The 21,948-nt window shown below is 41.7% G+C and overlaps 11 protein-coding genes and 1 non-coding gene across 12 annotated transcripts; 6 read left to right on the top strand and 6 right to left on the bottom strand.

Annotated features, from left to right (window-relative positions):
• Positions 1 to 298: 298 nt before the first annotated feature.
• IME2 (protein kinase IME2) lies at positions 299 to 2,707 on the top strand (the record flags this gene model as incomplete). The annotated part of the gene is made up of 1 exon (XM_018130864.1): positions 299 to 2,707. The coding sequence occupies one exon, from the start codon at positions 299 to 301 to the stop codon at positions 2,705 to 2,707; it is 2,409 nt and encodes an 802-aa protein (XP_017986353.1).
• Positions 2,708 to 4,069: 1,362 nt separating this feature from the next.
• AW171_hschr21184 (HBR455Cp) lies at positions 4,070 to 6,709 on the top strand (the record flags this gene model as incomplete). Its single annotated transcript, XM_018130863.1, has 1 exon — positions 4,070 to 6,709. The coding sequence occupies one exon, from the start codon at positions 4,070 to 4,072 to the stop codon at positions 6,707 to 6,709; it is 2,640 nt and encodes an 879-aa protein (XP_017986352.1).
• Positions 6,710 to 6,998: 289 nt separating this feature from the next.
• Positions 6,999 to 7,403, top strand: PAM16 (import motor complex subunit PAM16; the record flags this gene model as incomplete). Its single annotated transcript, XM_018130862.1, has 1 exon — positions 6,999 to 7,403. The coding sequence occupies one exon, from the start codon at positions 6,999 to 7,001 to the stop codon at positions 7,401 to 7,403; it is 405 nt and encodes a 134-aa protein (XP_017986351.1).
• A 255-nt stretch (positions 7,404 to 7,658) lies between these two features.
• Positions 7,659 to 7,913, bottom strand: AW171_hschr21182. The gene has a single exon (XR_001930077.1). It is a non-coding gene; the product is annotated as an HBRSNR37 (small nuclear RNA).
• Positions 7,914 to 8,129: 216 nt separating this feature from the next.
• On the bottom strand, positions 8,130 to 9,434 carry AW171_hschr21181 (HBR453Wp; the record flags this gene model as incomplete). The annotated part of the gene is made up of 1 exon (XM_018130861.1): positions 8,130 to 9,434. The coding sequence occupies one exon, from the start codon at positions 9,432 to 9,434 to the stop codon at positions 8,130 to 8,132; it is 1,305 nt and encodes a 434-aa protein (XP_017986350.1).
• A 174-nt stretch (positions 9,435 to 9,608) lies between these two features.
• On the top strand, positions 9,609 to 11,135 carry RQT4 (Rqt4p; the record flags this gene model as incomplete). Its single annotated transcript, XM_018130860.1, has 1 exon — positions 9,609 to 11,135. One exon carries the CDS (start codon positions 9,609 to 9,611, stop codon positions 11,133 to 11,135), a length of 1,527 nt encoding a protein of 508 aa, XP_017986349.1.
• A 120-nt stretch (positions 11,136 to 11,255) lies between these two features.
• Positions 11,256 to 12,638, bottom strand: GSM1 (Gsm1p; the record flags this gene model as incomplete). Its single annotated transcript, XM_018130859.1, has 1 exon — positions 11,256 to 12,638. The coding sequence occupies one exon, from the start codon at positions 12,636 to 12,638 to the stop codon at positions 11,256 to 11,258; it is 1,383 nt and encodes a 460-aa protein (XP_017986348.1).
• Positions 12,639 to 13,019: 381 nt separating this feature from the next.
• On the bottom strand, positions 13,020 to 15,161 carry DBP7 (putative ATP-dependent RNA helicase; the record flags this gene model as incomplete). Its single annotated transcript, XM_018130858.1, has 1 exon — positions 13,020 to 15,161. The coding sequence occupies one exon, from the start codon at positions 15,159 to 15,161 to the stop codon at positions 13,020 to 13,022; it is 2,142 nt and encodes a 713-aa protein (XP_017986347.1).
• A 191-nt stretch (positions 15,162 to 15,352) lies between these two features.
• Positions 15,353 to 16,135, top strand: RPC37 (DNA-directed RNA polymerase III subunit C37; the record flags this gene model as incomplete). Its single annotated transcript, XM_018130857.1, has 1 exon — positions 15,353 to 16,135. One exon carries the CDS (start codon positions 15,353 to 15,355, stop codon positions 16,133 to 16,135), a length of 783 nt encoding a protein of 260 aa, XP_017986346.1.
• A 72-nt stretch (positions 16,136 to 16,207) lies between these two features.
• GCN3 (translation initiation factor eIF2B subunit alpha) lies at positions 16,208 to 17,122 on the bottom strand (the record flags this gene model as incomplete). Its single annotated transcript, XM_018130856.1, has 1 exon — positions 16,208 to 17,122. One exon carries the CDS (start codon positions 17,120 to 17,122, stop codon positions 16,208 to 16,210), a length of 915 nt encoding a protein of 304 aa, XP_017986345.1.
• A 174-nt stretch (positions 17,123 to 17,296) lies between these two features.
• MEF2 (mitochondrial elongation factor MEF2) lies at positions 17,297 to 19,693 on the top strand (the record flags this gene model as incomplete). The annotated part of the gene is made up of 1 exon (XM_018130855.1): positions 17,297 to 19,693. The coding sequence occupies one exon, from the start codon at positions 17,297 to 17,299 to the stop codon at positions 19,691 to 19,693; it is 2,397 nt and encodes a 798-aa protein (XP_017986344.1).
• A 243-nt stretch (positions 19,694 to 19,936) lies between these two features.
• Positions 19,937 to 21,916, bottom strand: GSH1 (glutamate--cysteine ligase; the record flags this gene model as incomplete). The annotated part of the gene is made up of 1 exon (XM_018130854.1): positions 19,937 to 21,916. One exon carries the CDS (start codon positions 21,914 to 21,916, stop codon positions 19,937 to 19,939), a length of 1,980 nt encoding a protein of 659 aa, XP_017986343.1.
• Between the last annotated feature and the right edge of the window lie 32 nt (positions 21,917 to 21,948).

The following is a 21,948-nucleotide window of genomic DNA, read 5'->3' as shown; positions in this document are numbered from 1 at the left end:
GTGGTAATTGTGAAGAAAACCCACGCATTTTTACCCTTTTGGGAAAGATTATTGGTGATCTTGTCGTCGGCGGCTATTGAGTGTGTGTCGGCACACACCCCCCCACAAACACAAGATATCTATTACTGGGCGAGGTGAAGGCCTTATGAGATATATAAAGAGCAGATATTGTAGGAGCTAGGGTTATAGCGAGACGGATACTTTTTATTTTAAAAGAGATTGGGGACGAACGCAGACAAGTAGGCAACTTAGCGACATTAAGCAGTACTAGCAACGCAGGTTGGAGAAGCATCAGATCATGAAGTACTACTCAAAGAAAGGGCATAGGGAGCAGGTAGAGGCTATGGGAATCCCTCCAGACGTCAACAATCCACCCTTTTATATCCCGTTGAAGCCGGTGGAAGGTCGGTACAAGTTGATTCAAGAGTTGGGGAATGGGTCATTTGGGTCTGTCACGTTGGCGAAGGCGCAGTTTGAGATTTCCCAGATCAATGGCAAGGAAGGGACGTTGATGGACCAATCAATCATCCCTACTATTCGGGAGGAGAACTGGAACAACAAGAACAAGGGCCTTGTTGCCATCAAGACCATGATGACCAGGTTGCCGACCTTGAACGACTACACGCGCGTCCGCGAGATCAAGTTTATTTTACAGATTCCTGCTCACGCTCACTTGGTGCAGATTTACGAGTTATTTATTGACGATTCGTTGTACCAGCTCCACATCGTCATGGAGTGTATGGAACAGAACATCTATCAGTTGATTAAATGTCGCAAAAGACGTGTATTTTCTCTTCCTACCCTAAGGTCGGTTTTATCGCAAATACTTTCCGGAATCAGGCACATCCATGCACATAACTTTTATCATCGTGATATTAAGCCTGAAAATATTTTAATCTCCCCAGCAAATCGTTATTACAACAAGGATTGGATTAGTGCAGGTCATTACGCCGATAATTACGTTGTGAAAATCGCAGATTATGGTTTGGCTCGTCATGTGACCAACAAGTCCCCATATACAGCCTATGTTTCTACGCGCTGGTACAGATCACCAGAAATATTATTACGTCAGGGATCGTACTCAAGGCCTCTAGATATCTGGGCTTTTGGTTGTGTTGCTGTAGAGGTGGCAACGTTCAAGCCGTTATTCCCGGGTGCTGATGAGATGGATCAAATTTGGAAAATATTAGAATTGTTAGGAACACCACATCCCTGCCATGAATCCAAAATATCGGGCTATGTTCCGCACGGTGGCGCTTGGCTGCAAGCAGAACATTTAGCCTCACGGCTAAATCTAAAATTTCCATACGTGGAAGGCAAGGATATTTCTTGGGTAATGTGCAACCCACAATTGGAGTCACTATGTGATGTAGTTAGAGCTTGTTTGGTTTGGAATCCGGATGATAGAGCCACTGTTGAAGACTTGTGCCAGATGCCATATTTCTCCGGCACAATCGTACACGAGGGAAAACAGACATCTCTGACAGCTTCTCACTCAGCTCTGATGTTTGCAGGGATTATGTCCACATCTGGGATACAGCATCGCCGCCTGATATTTAATGAAACCAATAGTGGTAACTGTAACACTAATGGCAATCCGAATAACAGTAGCAGCAACAACAGTAATATCAACATTACTACCAGTGCAAGTAACAAACCTAGTGTTGTCAATATTACTACTGCAGCCACCACCACTACTGCAGCCACCATCACTAATACAAATGCTAATAATACCAACAAAAACATCAACAACATTAGTAATGTTAATAGGAAGCGTGATACTAATGATGAAAACTGCGTTGAGTCATTGGCCCATCCAATTCCAATTAAACGCACCTTGGCAAATTTATTAAGTTTCAATAAGGAAGAACCACAATTGAGCTTCCAGGAGTTCCTCAAAGAGAGTTCAAGCGACAAAATTCGTTCTAACAACAGCAACAACAATAATAGCAGTAGTAACAACGCCAACAGTAGTAACATAAACTACAACAGTCACCACCAGCGCCATCTACAACAGCAAGCTCAGCAGCAGCAAAATCGGCACCATAATCAGCATAACAGTAACAGCAGTAACAGCAATACTATAATTTCTCACTCGGAACTAAACGCTACTAACTTCAATCTCAACGGCAGAGGAAATGGCGGGATCGGAGCTGTCTTTACTGAATCGACAGTCCCTTGCCCAGAAGATAAAGAGCTCTCGGCGAATATAGACTTATATCAAGAGCCACCCCCACTGGAGGAAGAGCAACCACTATACGATGATATATTTGGCACGACAGAAAACATAGAGCTGGATGAGCGCGGCGTTAACGACGACGAAGGTAACGACGACGTCGACGACGGGGATGATGATGACGACGATGATGATGACGACGACGAAGACGATGCTGAAGACGAAGACGAGGATGACAGTTTTATCCTGATGTACAAAAATGTTATTAACCATGGCAATGCCAGCGGCGCTAACCAGAAGGCTACTGTGGAACCACCGGCAAGGAACTATATCCATGGTCCAAACCGTCAAAGTTGCAGAGCAATTGATGAAATGTCAATTGATGATGCATCGAACGACTCTCACAATCAAATACCTCGTGATTTCATAATGGAACCTACGACAATTCCTCAGCATGATATATTACCGCCGGCACAAGTTTGCCATGAGCCAACCCCAAATCATAGTTTTGAAGATGGGTTAAGTTTCTGATTAGGATAACTGTCGATAATTTCTTTACTCTCCTTCTTTAAATCTCTTTCCTTTAGTATCATTATATCTTTATTATTATTATTTAATACGTTACTCTTAAAATACTGCCCTCCTAACGGGTATTATTTTTAACTGTCGTACGTATATAGCCGCACCAATACACATTACACCTTCATCTCCACACACAAGATAAGACCGCCATATAATTTGCTTCATTTAGTATCAATTAGCTCGTTCATACACCCTCATACCCCGACTTGCACACATCCAGCGTGATCAACAATTGGCTGTATCTACCAAATTTGAATCGCAAAACCATCACTCCTGACGTTCGAAACCTGCCAAGCCAGCAATCTGTTCCTGAATCATACGACTCCGAGAACCAGCATGACGTTTAATATTCGGCTTATTAGCATACGTCATATATTTACTCTTAATAACCGTACTATATACACGCTAATTCTAACGGATTCTAGGTCTCGTTTATCATGATATAGCGTTTGAACGATTTATAATCACATTCCTGTAAACCCGATCCGCTACATTCGTATAGATTTTAAATCCCTGAGCGTCAGACATGTGGCATATTGTGGCGAGTGAGCACAATGGCCTTCCGCTATTTGCTAGTAGTTCCCACTCCGGGAATAATACAACCGTAAATTATAGCAAATGCAAACGAAGCCGCTCTAGCCGCTTTTTAACCGTTATATTCGATATCCAACATAACAAAGTAGTCATTTGCGCTCTTTACGATAACCCTTGGTCGTATTTAGGAGAGTGATGATCACTAGTAGCCCTAGATTGACAAACTTTCCACGTTTAGCAGCCAATCTCGTACTCTGGCCGCAATGCTGTAACTACTGTCATTGTGTACGAGTTTATTTTTAAACATCTATACGCTGGAATACAAATACCCAACGCCACTGCATAAACAAAAACGATGTACCCGCTATTTACCCGACAAGAGAAAGCAAATTACGACACCGCTATAATAGTAATTGTAAATATAGGTTTTATTAAACCGCTTGATCCAAGAATTTAGTTGTTGTTTGCAACATTTTTGATTTTGATTTAAGTAATAATACAAAAATTTAAATAAAAGTTGATCAACAATACCAAGGATATTAATCAAAATACGTTAATTTTTTGTTGGTTGTACTTATAAAAAGTCACTATCACTTCAATTCAAAAGTTTTAAAGAGTTAGCAGCTAAGAATTATAGGTGATCTTGAAAACGTGGTTGATAAGTTTAAAGCTTTAATTGCTTGTTTAAATAAGAGGAAAAAAAACAAAACAAAATAAGCGATTGTTGGCTACGTTAAAAGCAGTGAAAGTTTAGACTAGGTATTTGGAGGGTATAGGATGCCGGTTGAGAATAATAGTGCTGTCGAGTATCAACTTGAAGAACAGTCGCTGCTGGAAGATGCGTCAACGCTGCTCATGTTTTCTCAGAGTAATAGCCAAGCGGGACAGCAAAGTAAGACACAAACTAAGCCACAGTCCGAGGCGCAAAAGGCTAGTATAACGACGGCTGTTTCTACTACAACCACATTAATGGAGGATGGCCAGTCATCTGTTTCGGAGCAGTCTGTCGTAGAAGAGGAAAAACCTGTGCCTAGTATGATGGAACGTACGGAGACACTTGTGTCAAGAAATCCTCTTCGAAGAAATCCGCATGCCTCGCCAGGACCCGCGACGGCCGCATTACTGGAGTACCCACTAATGCCATCTGCTGATTATAGTTCAAAAAAAAGTTCACGAACAGGCAGTGTAACTGGTGCATCTAGCAAAGGCAGAGTAGCTGCTGCTGCGTTGGCCGCGGCCGCAGTTGTCCCACTACCTCTCAAGAGTGCGCACGAATCAAAGGATACAGTACAGCCTAAGCGTGAGTCTCCACAGCAGGTGGAAAGTGTGGAGAAAGAGCATACGAAGGATGACTCCAAAGAACAGTCTAAAGAACCGAAAGAAGAAGCTAAAGAAGAAGCTAAAGAAGAATCTAAAGACGGGTCTGAAGAAGAGACCAAAGAAGAGACCAAAGAAGAAACCAAAGAAGAGACCAAAGAAGAGTCAAACGAAGATACAAACGAAAACTCTGCCGATGAGAACAAGGATGAGTGGCCTGTACCTAAGTCGTATATTGTGGATCCAGATGACGGGATAATTACTTGTATATGTGGTTATGATGGAGATGACGGATTCACGATACAGTGTGATCACTGTTATAGGTGGCAACATGCAACTTGTTATGGTATTGAAGATGAAAGCGCCGCTCCCGATGATTTTTTATGTAAACCATGTCGGCCAAGAGAGCTCGATGTAAAATCAGCAAAGCGGAAACAACAGGAAAGAATAAAAGCTAATAAGAGGCGGAAGCGTAGCGGTCAACCAGAGGACCGCAGCTCTTCAAGAGACCAGGTAACTTCAGGAAATATTTCATCTAATGAAGGCGTGGATAACGTTTCTACGCCTGTTTCGAATTGGACAACTGCGCCAGCAGCTGAGCCGATTATAAAACAATACTATATGAATGCCAAAGAAGCACACGCTGCCGTTTACCTACCGTTAGAAAATTATGATTTCAAAGATAAATATGCATCACTGTTTATTAATGCACACAGTGATGACGATTGGGTGATTCCGTACAACAAGAAAGCATTTAAACCTATTCCAACTGAGATAAAAGCATATGGAGACGTCACTAATTCTCGAGTTTTTCCGGGTTACTGCAAGTTGGGTGTTTATATCCAACAGTCCTGCACTAAAGGGGCTTTGATAGATGAGTTTCTTGGCGAAGTAGACTTTCAAAAAAAGTACCTAGAAGATCCAAGGAACAGCTACAGATCACTTGGGACGCCGTTTCCTAAAGTGATTTTCCACCCTAATTGGCCGATATACATTGATGCTCGTATTAGTGGTAACTCTACAAGGTGTCTACGACGTTCTTGTAATCCTAACGTCGAACTCGCTACAATAAAGTTACAGAGCACACCAGGTCAATCAGATGAGAATTCCATACGGTTTGTTCTACGAGCCACACGTGATATAGCAAAGGGCGAAGAGTTGCATATCAAATGGGGATGGGATTTGCATCACCCCATGTGGATGTTAATAAACGGTGCTAGTGTTGCTTCGGTTAACGACCCGGAGAAATATTTACTTATACACTCCGTTGAAACCTTGACTGGGATGTGTGACTGCGCATGTGAAAATAGCAAGGATTGCAGTCTAGCTAAAGTCAAGAAGTATACCCAGTCATTGTGCAAGTCCATGAAGTCGAAGATGAATAATAGATACAAAATCAACGAAATTCTACAAAAAAGCAAGTCGCAAGACAGGAGACAGACACCAATATTGTCATCTCTTGCTCATGAAGCAATCACTAATTCAGCTAGGGCTCATGAAGTTTTGTTGAAGTTCAACAATGCTAAATTAGCACATCTAGAGGCTCAGGATAAAGCCAAAGCCATCTATGATAACTCAACAGACAAATCGGGGAAACCTAGAGATTTATCAGTTCCCCCCTCGGTATCTCCACAAACTTCCGGTCCAGTAGACTTTAAACCTTACAAATATAGGCTCTGGGAGAAGCACAAGGGAAATAATAACTCGTCGAAGAATAGCGAACAAAAGAAGTTAATAAGCCCGTTCGATTTTAATGAGAAGGAAGTACGCAACCTGGATGCGTTAGCCATACCCGTAGAACTCCAAGTTCCTATAACACAGTCAACTATCAACTCTCCAGATGTTAAACAACTATCTGCCGAGTTGTCCGAGCCAACAATTACAGCCGAAAAGACTGATCAAATCCTATCCAGATCTGTTTTAAACGCAACGTCTGCACTAACAGCATCTGCTGCTCTGAATGCAGCAGCAGCAGTTGTAACAGGTTCGATTAGCACTACCATCACATCTGCGTCGGCAATTAACAACTCATCTAACCCACAAAATACCAAGAAGAAGCTTTCTTTCGCCGACTATAAGCGTAAAGTAAAGCCTACTTGACCAGCCTGACATTTATGACTGCATTGGATGACGCTTATACATCACGAAAAGAATAAGTAATTAAATAGCCACACTGACATTAGCAGGTTATAGTAATGAGATTATGTTTGCATTCTTACTTATATAGACCATCAAGAGATATGTTAAGGCTCCCGTCTGTTGTGATCTACAAAATTTTTTGAATAGTACTAAGACTATATCTATTTACACGAATATACATCCACTTGTATAAACTCCATTATCATCGCTTCACTCGGACGTTTAAACCTAATTATATCATTAATATAGTATGGCTCACAGAATTTTAGTTCAAGTCGTCTTTACAGGCGCTCGTGTGTTCGGTCGTGCTTTTACAGAAGCCTACAAACAAGCTGCAAGCCAAATGGTTAAACAAGGAGCAACTTCAACAGCAGCTGGAAAATCGCAAAACTCAGCTTCCAACGTGGAATACGGGGGTATTACTCTTGACGAAGGTTGCAAAATCCTAAACATTGACAAAGATAAAGATATGAAGCTGGAAAAGGTCGAAGAAAGGTTCAAGTACCTCTTTGAGGCCAATGATGTAAGCAAAGGTGGATCTTTCTATCTACAGAGCAAAATTTACAGGGCTGCTGAGCGTATCAAGTGGGAGTTAGCGCAGAGGGAGAAAGCTAATAGTGAAAATAGTGGCCAACCGCCTTCAAACCAAGCATGAGACCGTGATTTGGTTCTCAATGAGCATGTAACTTTGTACGCTACCTGTAAATAGCATAATAGTATACTAATCAAATATTGTACAATAAAACATTCGAACAAGACAAGCAATATATAGAAAGAGTAGCTTTATGTGATGTCCTATCATGGAAGGGGGCACACAGGATATTCAACCTAGGCGACGATTAAGTAGCCAATAAATAACATGCATCTTCCAAGGCAGCATAGCCTTAGCTATACCACGTTTGGACCCTTTCATAGTAGATTATGATCTAAGAAACCGGAAACGAAATGGATATTGTAGCCAGCTTGTTTGGGGCTGGTCAAAATCCACTCAGCTATGGGTTAAAATCAATCACTATTACCCTAATCCAGTATTAACTTCGGCCACATACAATATCCCTGTGTAGAGATACAGCATACAACCTTGAAGACCAGGATAATGGTGATATAGGTTTCTATTGAATGTAATTAATATTATCTTGAGATAGTATTAACCACTACTGATGATGGTTTATTAAGAAACATTAAAATTGCAAGGAATAAAAATTCTCAGCGATCTTTTTATACATGTTAAAAGTGTTACCCGGCTAGAAATCACGTATAAAAATTGGTTAGGGTTGTCTTAGAGGACGGTTAATGGTAATGTAGTACAGCTTCGACGAGTATAAGCCGATTCTAAAGCTGGTAGTGTATTATAATGTATTATATAAATCGATTATTTTTATTAGAATCTTATAAAGTCGTCATTGATGAATTCAGATCCTGTTTCTTCGTCTGAGAGTGCAGACTCGTCAGTAGACATATATGATCCAGCCGCTGACATTGGCGAGAGATTGTGACTGTTGTTCGTAGCCAACGTAATTAGGCCATGGTCCTCACTATCTAGTTGGAGACCGTGCCATTGTTCTGGAGGAGAGCCCAGACCTTCATTCCACGGTGGAAGTAGGTAATCTTGAGATGGTATACCGTCAAAATGAATCATATTGTCTCTTAGTGATTCGGGAGCAAGGCTGTGGGCCAGTTTGCAGGTTTCTAAAAAGCATATAGCAGTGGAATAGTAGTCCGGGCATGCTTTTATGTGCAAAAACTTGCATTTGAAACCTCTGAAACAGTACGATGTATGAGCAAATGCTCTGCAGATAGGATACAATTTGTTGGCAGTCCCGGTGTGAGAATACTTGCAGGCTTCTATTATGCTTCCAGAGCTTTTTAGTGCCACTTCTGCGCCCAGCTGAAACTTGCATTTGCCGAAAAGAAAGTTTGTGCAGTGCTGCAGGTTGTATTCGTTCGGTCTATGCTGCAAACTACATTCGTGTGCTGCAGGCACCTCATCTGTGGAGCTCGTAACATCACATAGACCCAAGTACATTCGATCATGTGAGAACTTGCATGTTATGTTAGTGCAGTAGCCCAGTCTGCTGAAGTACCTGCAATATTGGGCATAATTCCTGGTGATCTTCTGCGAAATCGACGCAACGTATAATCCCTCGTGCCATTTGTATTCAATTCCATTCCAGTTGATCGTATTAGGAAGTTCATCTATCACTTTCCCATTTGAAAACATTAATTCCCAGTATTTCCAGTGCTGAAGTGCAATCGGATCCAGCTTGCCCATGCTTCTGACCAACCGCAACTCACTCTTCGATATTGAAACAGGACGTAGGATCAAACCGTATTTGTCAATCTGCATAAGCTTGGAGCCACTTGACTCATCAGTTACCAAGCAAATATCACAATCCGGATGGGTATGCAAACACTTGTAATTCCGAATAATCCAATTCAAGTAAAAATCTTTTCTAATTCCAGATGCTATTCTTCCCTTGATAATTGCATCACCTCTAGATTCCCGTACATTCTTAATATTCCCATTTTTATCAGCCTCATTATTCGTTAACAGCGTAAAACCATTATTATTCTCCTGTAAAACATACTTCTTAGCTAAAGAGACACTGTCTTCGTTAAAATAATCATTTATTCTGCTTAAAAGTTGCTCTACTTCATTTATCAACGCCTGGCTCCCATTGTCCATCTGAATCAACCAATAATACCAAACCTTCTGGTCTTCCAGTTATTGTTCTTACTACTGGGCCGATGACCTAAATTCTACATAGTACTCAAAACGAAAAAAAACCTTTAACAAGCTCAGGCACTGAACAAGAATTTGACGTATACACTTCATATGTATAAAATAAAACCTTAAAAAATGACTAAGGAACAGGCTATTGAGTTCGCATTAAGGAATGTTCCGGATATACTTCCGTTGGATTCCAGTTCAATCAAAGATATGTGTAACAACATTCTATCGCAAGCGGGTGAAAATACCGAGTTAATTGCTCAAGAATTCCTTAATATCTTGGGCCATAGCGATCTGTCGTTTGATTTTATCTTTAAGTTTAATGAATTGCTGTCTCAAGCAGCTGCTGTTGCTTCTTCGGCCAATGTTAAACGTTCTAGCCCGTTAGCCAAAACTGACGATATGATTAAAAATGAGGAGAAGGTTGCCGTACAACCTACTCCTGCTAAGATTAGGCATACTCGCCCCAGTGAGGAGCTTCTAAAGCCGGCTTCGCATTCCGTCGTGGATAAGCCGAAGAAACAAGACATTAAACTGCAGTCTTTAGGAGAAATTGATGAAGTATTAAAGACTCTAGAAGTTCAAGCTTCCCATAATACGAACCCAGCAGCTTATCTCTGCAATTGCCAAGCCCGAATACACCCACTTTTCGAAATGGCGCCAAATTGTTTATCATGCGGGAAGATTATATGTTTTAAAGAAGGGTTGCACCTGGACAGTTGCACGTTCTGTGGGACTGAACTACTCTCCCCTGAAGAACGTAAAGAGTTGGTTGCACTACTACAAAGCGAGAGGGAGAACCTTCTTCCTAAGCGTCAAGAGAGTTCTCAGGGTACCAAAAAGAAATCTAATGTCTTTAAACTAAGCAATGCCAAAGGTGCTAACATGTTCAATGAACAACAGAAGATCTTCGACTACGTAGAGAGGGCTAAGGAACGGGAGGAAAAACGAAAGCAGGTCCTGCAAATGGATAATGATGTCGCAAACACAAAGCAAGCAGCGGGCGGTGGCCAGGAAATTGACGAAGAGCTAGCGGCCGCCCAACAGAGATTGGAAACGCTGCTAAACTTCCAAGATACTGGTGCCGAAAGAATGACGATTATAGACAATGCAAGTGATTTCAGTATGAGCAACGACAATAACCTCTGGGGTTCTGCATACGAAAAGGCGTTGATGCTGAAGAGGCAGCAGAGGAATTTGAAGAAATGGGAAAAGCTTGAAAAACAACGTAATGGCAGAAGCGATAAAGTTTTGTTGGACTTGACAATAGGCAGCGATGGTAAGGCACATTTTAAACAGGTAAATGTGGAGAATAGATCTTTTAGGTCCGATAGAGGCAGCGACAATGAGACAGATGATGAGGACCTTGATATGAACGGATTTATTAGCGAAGAAGAACTAAATGACCGCACGGAGCTAAAAGAGCTCAAAAAGAGGATTGCAGCGGAGAAGGCTTCAAAGGCCGCAATGCTAAGCAGCAAAGTTTGGGATTATGACAAGGACAAGCAGCAATTTGAGAAGCCCAAGTACATACCTTCACAAGACGTGCCACATGATGATGACTCGGGCAAGAATGCAACTACTACTGATTTCTCTTCCAGAATTCAAGTGAATAAAGGAACAGTTGACATAGAAGAAATCATTGCAGGTTTATAAAATGACATGTCTTGCATGTGCCCCGTTCTACAGTAGCACCATGAAAAGATTTAAAAAATTATCATTATTAATGAAACAAACTTGTGCTCTTTCTTTCATTAGTCGTCATTAAAGAGGCCATTAACTCTGGTCGTCAAGAATTGGCAGGAACTGCCCTGTAATTAGCATTGGAAGATTGAACGTGTCACGTTTAATGGTCCAAATACATGCACATTTCATATACGATCCGTTTGGTAATACAAGGTTACAGTTACTGAATACCGATTGGCCTCCTGAAATAGTTCTCGGTGTTTCCTTTGTGGAGAACGCCAAATGCTCATTAAATATCCTGAAGTACTCGACTATGCTGTCATCGTCGAAGTATTCCACTATAAACCTCCTTCGCGATAACATTTCCTTTTGGGAAAAGCCCGTCAAAGACGTAAATCCGTTGCTCACATAGCACAATTCCCCAGATCTTCTCCAAATGCATATTGGAACACTGTTTAGCATTTTAGCCATGTCCTCATACTCTAGCAAACTGCGCTGTAGTGCTATTTCCTGCATCCGCAGGTCGCTTTCCACTAGGTTCGAAGATAGTGTTACAAATATTGGAGTGTAATATTGCTTTATGGAGTAGGCGATCATTTGTAACTTTTTTTGGCCCAGTTTACTGTCTTCATGCTCATTCTCTAGGAACCTTAGTCGTAGCAGGTCTAGCAATTCCCGGTAAGCCTGCCGGTAGTCGTGCGGCACTATGTTTTCTTGGTAATTGTACAGGTCCTCCGGAGTTTTGATTATTTTTCTGAATGTGTAGGGACTGAGGCAGCCCAGGCTTGGCGGCTTCAGGTCATTACTGGTCGACTGCTGTGAAGGTGCAATCGAAAGGGGCGTCATCTCACTAGTCAGATGGCTTCCGCTGTCCAACTTCTTCCCATCGCCATGGTCTTCCAGCAAATCGGACGGTTTCACCGGCTGAGGGATCTCGATCGGCCCTGTGATCTTATTAAACTCCCCGGGACTCTTAGCGGATCCCAAATCTTCATCAGATGAGCAGGACATGCCCAGGATCTCATTCAATTTCGCATAATCACTCATGGCCCAACAATTGTCAAGCTGGGTGAGATCCGCCTCATACAGAGGCGTTTCACGAGGCGATAAAACCTTCTTATGCCCTTCCGGCTCACTGCTAAGATTAGAAATATTACTGATATTCGTTAGGATCGGCTCCTGTATCAGCCCCTCCGATTGCGCCCTAGCTAGTGACTCAAGCTTGACAGTTTCAGTCGTACTGTACGTATCGTGTGACCTACTCTTGCACACTGCGAAACTGTCGCGAGCTTTGCTATTCACCTTCCTGGGCTTTCGCACATTATCCCGGCACGAGTCTCCAAAGTTCCTCTTCACACAATTCTGGCATGGTCTGCCAACATCGCATTGCAAGTGCTTTATATGACAAAACCTGCATGCCCTCGAAATTGGCTTCCGATTCATCTTTTCCTCCACAGGAATTCTCTTAGTCATTATTTCCCTCCTATTTCTAAATCACCTCCTCTCTCTTATACAACCATTATACCTCATTCTAAATAATTAACTCAATAGTATAAAGTCAGAGCCAATGTTAACTGAACTCTTTTCAATTTATTTATATAAATAAACATTCTGTGCTGCATGCCCTATATCCCTGCTGCATTTTCTAAATAACAATACATGTTTCAATAACAGAGATACACATCACGCCTACTATGCTGTTGGGTTCAAAGTGGAGAGCAACATCCGTTATACCATAAATCGCCAAACTACCCCGAATTCCGTGTACGATAACAAGCGGGGAAGAAGTTCAACAAAAAATACTACGGGGAAGTGGCTCGCACGTGACATTCACGTGGCGTCAGGCGAGTATATTTAGTAATTAAACTCGAAAGAGCTCTGCTTCACTGTATTACGAGCTATGCGCATCATCTTAGATCTGGTGTCTTCTTTGGGTAACTTCGAGGCTGAGGCTTGGTCAATGGGTTGGAGTGATGACATGGCCTTAGGTCTTTCTCTTAGTGCGAAGGATTTCGCAATGTGGCCTAAATGAAGGTATTTTAGGTTGAAATAAACCTTTTCCTTCGAGATATGAGTTGTGTAAGCTCTCAGATGGCTTGTGTAGGCCTTGGTTGCCTGCTGCTTAAATACGGGATCGTCTAAGGCTCTTCTTTCTATATTTAGATGCCACGTAGTGGCGTTACTGTCCCAGTTGGTAATAATAGCGGGGTCGGCCACGGACCTTCTGTCAGTTCGCTGGACCCTTGTGCCTTGGAAGGCAGGATGGAGAATGTCGGTATCGTAGTGAAGTAATTTCCAACCCCTTGGGTGGAGGGGCTTTATGTAATCCATGTAGCCCTCCTCTTCGCCAGGTAGTAAGAACAGGAATGCCTGACCACTGACACCGGCTCTGGCTGTTCTTCCTACTCTGTGTAAATGGTCCTCTACAGCGAAGGGTGGATCCAATTCTATAACTGTGCTCAAGCTGGGTAGATCCAAGCCTCTGGAGGCCACGTCAGTACAGAACAGGATAAGATGATTACCGTTTGTAGTGTCATTATCGGTGGAGAAATGTTTCAGAGTAGCTGTACGAGTTTGCTGTGAAAGAGAACCATGCAGCTTGTACATTATTACGTTGGGATCAGCATCATCGGCAAAGGACGGAAATAGATCATTGCCTCGCGTAAGTTTTCGGACAGTGTCACCAGCCAAGCTAGCAAAACGGCCGCTTGCAGAGAAAGCTTCGTAGTGAAAGTCAACGCTATCGGAACAGGATAGAAATATTATTGTGCGACAGGTTTTGCGCTGATATTTGACGGTGAGATTATTCAATAACCCTGCTAGCGTGACGAGTCTTAGCTTGGGTGGTACCACCGTTATATGCTGTAGCAGCTGGTCTGGCGCGGTGCTCATTTCCTCAAGTAGTTGACCACTGCTGATGACCTTATGGTCTTTTAGCACAATGTTGCCGAGCTTATTGACATGACCTTTTCTTGTCGCACTACAGAGGACATGGGTAATTCTGGTAGGCAACTTTGCGAATCGCGAGTTGTCACAAGGTACATCGTGAATAATATCTAGGATCTCATTAATGGTCTTCTCGAAACCCAATTCCATCAGCTTGTCACCTTCGTCAAGCACCAGGTACCGCAATGACAGTGCTAGATCGCGACGGATACTCTTGGTGTTCTGTAGATGGTCCAAGATACGACCTGGTGTCCCTATGATGAAGTTACAGCCCTTTCTAAGCCTCGCTTTCTCTGACTTCTTTCTCTCACCACCAATAAGCAAGCAAGGCACCAGATAGTGGCAAAACTGCATCAAGGGACTAGCAACGGCAAACATCTGCTGCGCCAACTCTCTGGTAGGTGCAATAATCATCGCAAAACAACCACTCTTCCTGTCTATGCGTTCCTCCATAGAAAGGATCGTCTGCAGAATCGGCAGCATAAAAGCCAAAGTCTTACCAGAACCCGTCTGAGCATGAATAAACAAGTCATTATTGGCTTTTAGCAGCTCCGGAATAGCCAGCATTTGGATCTTCATTGGCTTTTCCACCTTTAGCACATTTTTTAGATGGCTTACCAACGGCAAGCTAATGCCAAGAGCTTCAAATGAGTCCCGCATCATAGGCGCGTTCGAAGGATTCACTTCTGCCGACCCATCGCGCTCATTGCTGTTCACTGATGTATTGATCTGTCTGTTGGAAGTAAAAAGTGAGGAGACTATTTGAGAATTTATCTGAATGGGTTGGCTCTTAACAGATTTCTCTTTAGCCAGAGTGTCCTCTAAATGAGGTTTTTTGGTTGCAAAACCACCAGATACCTCAATTTGATCTTCTTTAACATCTAAAGGCCTCTTGTTCCGCCTTTCTCGGCCTTCAAGCTTTAATTTTAACTTTCGACGGTCTTTCCATTTACCTCCTGTCACCTTTATTTGTTTAGAAGAACTTGCATTGTTGTCAACACTTGTTGAAAAGTTTACGAGCATAAGCCCATCATCATCATCCATGGCCATTTCACACTGAGATAGCTCTTTCTTGACTTATGAAGGTATGTAAGTAATAAGCTCATCTCATCGATGCCCTTTGTAGAATTTTTCAACTAAAAAAGAAATACGCTTTAAACCTTCTCATCCATATTACAAGAATGATAGTATCAACCTATTAAAGAAGCGTCGTTTAGAGTAATAGTGTGCTTCTTGAAGCTATGGAGAAGAATCTATTTGTTGTAGAGGAATTTAAAGATGATGTACAAGAGAATACGGTCAACGATAATGTTATAGAACATCCATACGGTAATCCTGCAAATGATTCAAGTGATGACCCAGTTGTAGAGGAAATTGCAGTCAATTTAGTCCACGGTCCATGTCCACTTCACGTTTTACAATATGCTAATAAGCCAAAAAAACTAGGTAGAAGGCTAATAGATCATCCCCCAGTCAAAGAAGTTCGTTACAAGGAAAAGAGTTCTCTACTGGAGATGGATATTCCTCTCAATACGGAATATTTCTTTAATACAGATCGTGCCAAGGAGGAATGGAATGATGTAGAGGTTCAGACCTTGAGGGGAGTTGGTGTTCAGAATGACGGACAATACGTTGGATTAATGCATGACGGAGAATTGTATTTGCTTCCGGTCGAAAGCGTGGCGCAGATGAGGCCGTACTTCAAATACATAGATCAAAGCCACCAGCAACAACAGAGGAGACAGGATGATATGAGCGCTAGAACTGGTTCGAGTGGGTCGAATGGGACGGCTCCTAAGGCCCAAGTCGTGACAATGTCTGTTAAGAGCTCTAGTGAGGCTAATCAGAACCGGTTGGGTGGCTCGTTGTTGGCGCATCGGATTGCAGAAGACGAACAGAGCCAAGAATTTGCATGGAAAGAGGACACTATTGATAGTTTTATGGCCGAAATCATCACTGAGGAGGCTCGTGAACCACTGAAACCTCTGGAGGACGCTACGGACTACTTGAAAAAGCTTATATAGCCGTTATTAATTATACGCAAAGTATTAAATCATAATATACATTTTACATAACCTTTGCTATGTGCAAGTAGTTTAATCGTACCACATCTTGATCAGTTCTTCAGAAACTGCACTAGGAGTTAGGACACCGAGATCAGTGATCAATGCTGTAATGTTTTCATGGGAGGTGTAGTCGATGGAAGGGCTGGAGAGTAGTTCAGATGTATCGTTCTGGCTGAAGTCTAGAGGGTCTCTCTCCATTGGCAAATCATCAGGGGATAAGGGGAACATACGAACAAACTTGTGCGATTCACTAACAACGTAGAATGGCTTTCTAGCATTTTTAGCCAAAACTCCCACTGAATACGTTCCAACTAAATTGATAATACCGCCAGATTCGGCGACACCTTCAGCTCCAACGAAAACTTTGTCGATCTTGTGGATGATAGACCCAACTGCACTATCTACAAGCATCTTTACTGGAATCCCCTTCTTTTGTAACATACTGTACATCTGCTTACCTTGCTGTGTGGGTCTAGCCTCCGTTACAACACACCTAAACCTAATTAACTTATCTGCTGCATGGCTTAGCAAGAAGTACACAACTCTGGAAAATCCATGAACCAAGATAATATCGTCATCAGTAATGAAATCTAAACCAATCTTCGCTATTTTGTCACGGGATTTCTTCGCTCTTGAAACGAATAGCTGTCCATTTTCTATTAAATGCTGCTTACAGCTTTCCCAATCACCATATAAATCAGTATTCTTAAGCACAAATCTCATAAAAATATCACAACCAGCCGTAAGCGATATGGAGCTTGGAATAGATGTAGTCAGTTCCCGTGTTGAAGACTTTACTGAATTGATCATTTCTGCAGATGTACTAGGATTCTTGACCTTTAACATCATAACCAATGCTTCAATTGCCGCGATAGGCATGGTCATCTCACTATCTTCCTCCAAAAACTTTAGATAAGTTTCAGTAATGTTAAATTTACCTTCCATCGCAACTAATTCGCCTCTGATCAGCTATTTATGTCTTCGAGCCTTGTTTTATTGAGCGAGTTGATAACTTCACAAGTATTAAGCTCATTTGAAGCCAAAAATTTTCTATGGCCGCTATTAATGTGCTACTATTACTAAACCGCTAACCCAAGTTGAAGCGTTAATTGGGAAACTATGGTATTCCTAAGGCTTTTAAGAGGCTATGCGACCAAGGCTGACATCAATAAGATCAGAAATATTGGTGTTATCGCTCATATCGATGCTGGGAAGACTACCACGACGGAGCGAATGCTATACTATAGCGGTAAAATTAACAGGATAGGTAACGTGGACCAAGGGGATACAATAACTGACTACTTGCCGCAAGAGCGATCTAGAGGTATTACCATTCAGAGTGCAGCTATTTCTTTTAAGTGGCAAAAGGAATATGACATAAATCTCATCGATACGCCGGGGCACGCAGATTTCACTTTCGAAGTCATCAGATCGCTGAAGGTCCTAGATGGGTGTGTGACTATTCTAGATGCTGTTGCAGGTGTAGAATCGCAGACTGAAAAGGTCTGGAAACAAGCCGTTGGGATTCCCAAAGTGTGCTTTATAAATAAAATGGACAGGATAGGCGCAGGATATAGCAGAACTGTTAAAGAGCTAATTGTTAAAATGAATGTTCGACCACTCTTAATTAATACGCCAATGTTTCATGTTGACAGTGTAACAAGAGAACCGGTTTTTTATGGTGTTTTGGATGTAGTTAATATGAGCAAGTTAATATGGGATATCGAAGATCCGGACAAGATCGAAGTGAAACCAGTAGAGGAAAATGACGAGCATTATGAAGAGGTCCATAAATGCAGGGAATCTTTGGTTGAAACTTTGAGCGAGATCGACGAGGAGCTGTTGAATTACTTTTTAGAGACTGCTGAAGGTGATTACATGAAGATTCCTGCTAACGTTTTGGATAACAGTGTTAGAAAGGCCACACTATCACACTATGCGACGCCAATTTTGTGTGGAGCATCATTTAGAAACATTGGGGTTCAGCCACTGCTGGATGCTATTGTTAAGTACTTGCCGTCTCCACTGGAAGCTACCAAGCCTAAATTTAATAATGAAAACTTACCAGCGGTTTTCGATCCTAAGGTGGGATTATTTGTTAATAAGAACCCTAATTTGTGTGTTGCTTTGGCTTTCAAAGTCATAACTGACAGTATTAGGGGTATAATGATATTTGTTAGGGTATATTCTGGTGTTTTGGTTTCTGGTCACACGGCGTTCAATACAAGTACTGGTGTTAAGTTTAAGTTAGGCAGCCTTGTCAAGATGCATGCCAATGTAACCGAAGCTGTTAAAGCGCTATATCCTGGTGAACTTGGTGTTTTGGTTGGTAGTACGGTATCTGAACATGTTCGTACCGGTGACACTATTGTATCACATTCTCGGGTAAAGGATGGAGTACGCTCATTGAATAAAAAGAATGAGCTAACTTTATGCATACATCCTATTGAGATCCCTCCTCCAGTATTTAGTGCTGCTATTGAACCACATACGCGTGGTAACAAGAAAGCTATGGATGACGCGCTTTCGCAGCTGTCTAGAGAAGATCCATCATTGCTCATCACCCGGGATGAAGAATCAGGACAGACTCTACTAAATGGTATGGGAGAACTTCACTTGGAGATTGCAACAGATAGACTTCTGAACGAATTCCATGCTCCAGTGAACGTAGGGAAAGTGTTTGTTTCATATAAAGAAACATTGAACACTGTTAGCTCTGTCAAAACTATTAGCAACGACGCAGGTTATAAAGTATCCATTCAACTGGGAGTGCTTGACAAGACAGAGTTAGAAAATCCTAACAGAGGTGAAAAATGGTATCCTCTTGGATCTGATAATAATTACATGGTGCTGGAACGTCATCGAAAATACAACCAGTACAATTGGCCCTACCAGGTAACATACCAATCTATTGTAAATGCATTTATTCCAAGTTGCATTGTAGCATTACAAAGAGGTGGAAAAATAGCCAATTATCCTTTGCATTCTACTGTGGTGCGTATTAAGGATTGGGATATGCCTACTGATGCTACATCAGTCGGCTCATTGTTACAGTTGTCTAGATCATTGATGCTGTCGACTTTAGAGGAGATACCCGATGAAAACTACTTGATGCTTGAACCTATTATGCAAATAGAGGTTACGGTGCATGAAAAAGATGTTGGAATTGTTGTTCAAGACCTTACAGCAGCACGTAATGCGAATATTCTTTCAATTGAGGACGAGTATGTTTGGTCGACAGATATAACTTCAAAAGACTCTTTAGACTACCAATTCCGATCCTTTGCAGAAAAGCAGTACCTGCCAGCTGACCATACCTTACAGTTGGCGAAGGTCAATACTGGCACGCATACGAAGAAAATCATTATAGCTGAGGTTCCTCTTAGGGACATGATGTCATATATGAACAAGCTGCGTATGTTAACGAAAGGTAGTGGAACACTTCACATGCAATATCTAGGAATGAATCCTCTCACGAGGGCACGGCAGAGTGAAGTCCTTAAGGACGCATTTTAACCTATTTTCATGTAAATATTTACATTTTTGTTTGTAATTAATTGCTTACGATTTTAAATGATTTTTAACATTACGAATTTAAAAGCGAGGATTAAGTGTAAATTACTGTTTGATTAATTAAATGTATGGCAGGTACTCACGTTCCTTTACTATTAAGGAGACCGTGACTATAATGAGATATATATGCACATGCTGGTAGACTATGTATTAGAAGCATTTGGAAACAAATGTTGTATTACAGTTTCAGAGCGCATGATTGATCACATAAGTGCCCAGTTCGCTTCCCAAAAATTGTGTTACATCGTTGTAAGTATCATCCAAATTTGTCAAGCGTTGAGCTAGCCTCATAATATCATAGTTCATCTTTTTAGTAATCCGAGAGTCTTTCTGGTAGTCAGGGTGGTTTAAAACGACATCACGCATATATCTAGCTGTAGTCGGTAAACTGCCTTTTGCTCTATCAGACACTAGCTTCAAGTAGTAGTACAAACGTTTACAATTGCCATCCTCGTTTTTTGAGTGCTTTAGTTCTTTCCAAGTTCTGGCAACATATCCTTCGTGTCTCAGAATGCGGTCAATAAAAGTTGGAAATATACCACTTTGAGGATTGTGGAAGATATCATCTAGATTATAGAGAGCCGTAGTATAGTCGGAATCAGCTGAGAAGGATCTTTTCCAATGGAAGTCGCACTTCAAAACACTGTCCCGTACATGTGCAGTATCCATATTTTCCCAGACTTTTGAAATTGGCACATATGGATTGATGTCATCAGAAAACACCAATAAACACTTCACGATCAAATACAAAAATGTCGCAAAGGCAGCATTCTCAAAATCGGTTAGTTGAACCTCCAAAGGACGAAATTCCACTCTCCACCCAACTGCAGAGGTGTTTTCCGGAGTGGCACTTTGAACAGGAGGCTTGAACCGTAGCGTTTGCCAATTCGTTGATTGGATATTTTCAAAATGATCTGTTTGAGTAAGGTTATCTTGTTCTAATGACTCATTATAGATAACCAATGGGTCTCTGACAAATAAATGAGCAAAATGACGGGCTAAGTCTTCATCCATCTTGAAAATGTCATTGTCTACCATCATTGCATACGCATCTTCGTTGATGGCGACTGGAGCATCGTTCATCTCACGCTTAAAGAAACGATTTCCACCAAGGTAAAGGTCTGTAACGCTGTACCTGGATTTCTGAATACGCTGAGTTTTAGCTTTCTTCTCTTTTGCGATCCCGCCATAAACGGAATTTGTTAGAGGCTCCTCACCTCGCTCAAACGGCGTCCGATCGTCTACAGCATTGGCTATGATATTCCACCGAACATCCCATTCTGCCAACCAACCTTTAAAAAACGGCGAAGAAGCAGACACAGCAAGCATAATCGGAGCTATGTTAACCAACCCATCATATAAGTAACGGGCTGCATCAACATTAGGGGCAGAAAACGTTTCCTGTAAACAAGAACATCCCATTCCAAATCCCATTGAGTCCATATATATGTTTCCCGGCTTAGAAGCAACGATAGACTCCCGGTCCTCGCGATCAAACCATGTCCGCTGATAAACAGTATCATCAACAGCAGGCGTATTGGTGTCACAGTACATTGGAACATTAATACAAACCTTTTCTCCTCTTCTAATACGGATATTCGCCGTCAAAGTCGGAAATCTAGCATGTCTATTAATTATCTCATCTGGAAGATAAAGTGACCTACTGATACAATTCTTATGCGACCAGGGATTTTGTAAATTAGTAAAACCTTCACAACCCATTCTAGGGAAAACTGCCATAGAAAGAGGCAAAACTCCGCTGTTTTCCAAAAGCTTAGACAACAACCTACGTCTCATCGCCATATTTTGTTCAGTTTCACCAACATTAAGATCAAAATAAGGTCTACGAGGTGTCGACTCAACCATATACCGACCATACTCAGGATGGAATTTCAAATTCAAATCCTCACATTCTTTATTATACTTGCCATTCAAATCATCTATAACGCTATCATGGTTTAAAGTTAAGCAAGCTTCTTTAGTGCCATCGTTTAACTGGCACAGCAAATATTCAATCTCATCACCCCAGTATAAAGGATCACCAGTACGCCGTGAACAAAATTTGAAGACATATAGTAACTGTTTTAAACCGTTTTCCCGCACGTAGTCGTTATATTTCCGTGACTCAATCCATGTTAGAGGTGTACCAGAGCTTAGCAACCCCATCTCAATAGCAGCTTACCCGCTAGACACAAAAT

Source organism: Eremothecium sinecaudum, chromosome II (genome assembly GCF_001548555.1).
Source record: "Eremothecium sinecaudum strain ATCC 58844 chromosome II, complete sequence".
Taxonomy (NCBI): domain Eukaryota; kingdom Fungi; phylum Ascomycota; class Saccharomycetes; order Saccharomycetales; family Saccharomycetaceae; genus Eremothecium; species Eremothecium sinecaudum.
Note: the sequence above shows the minus strand (reverse complement) of the source record. Positions and strands in the feature narration are given on the sequence as shown.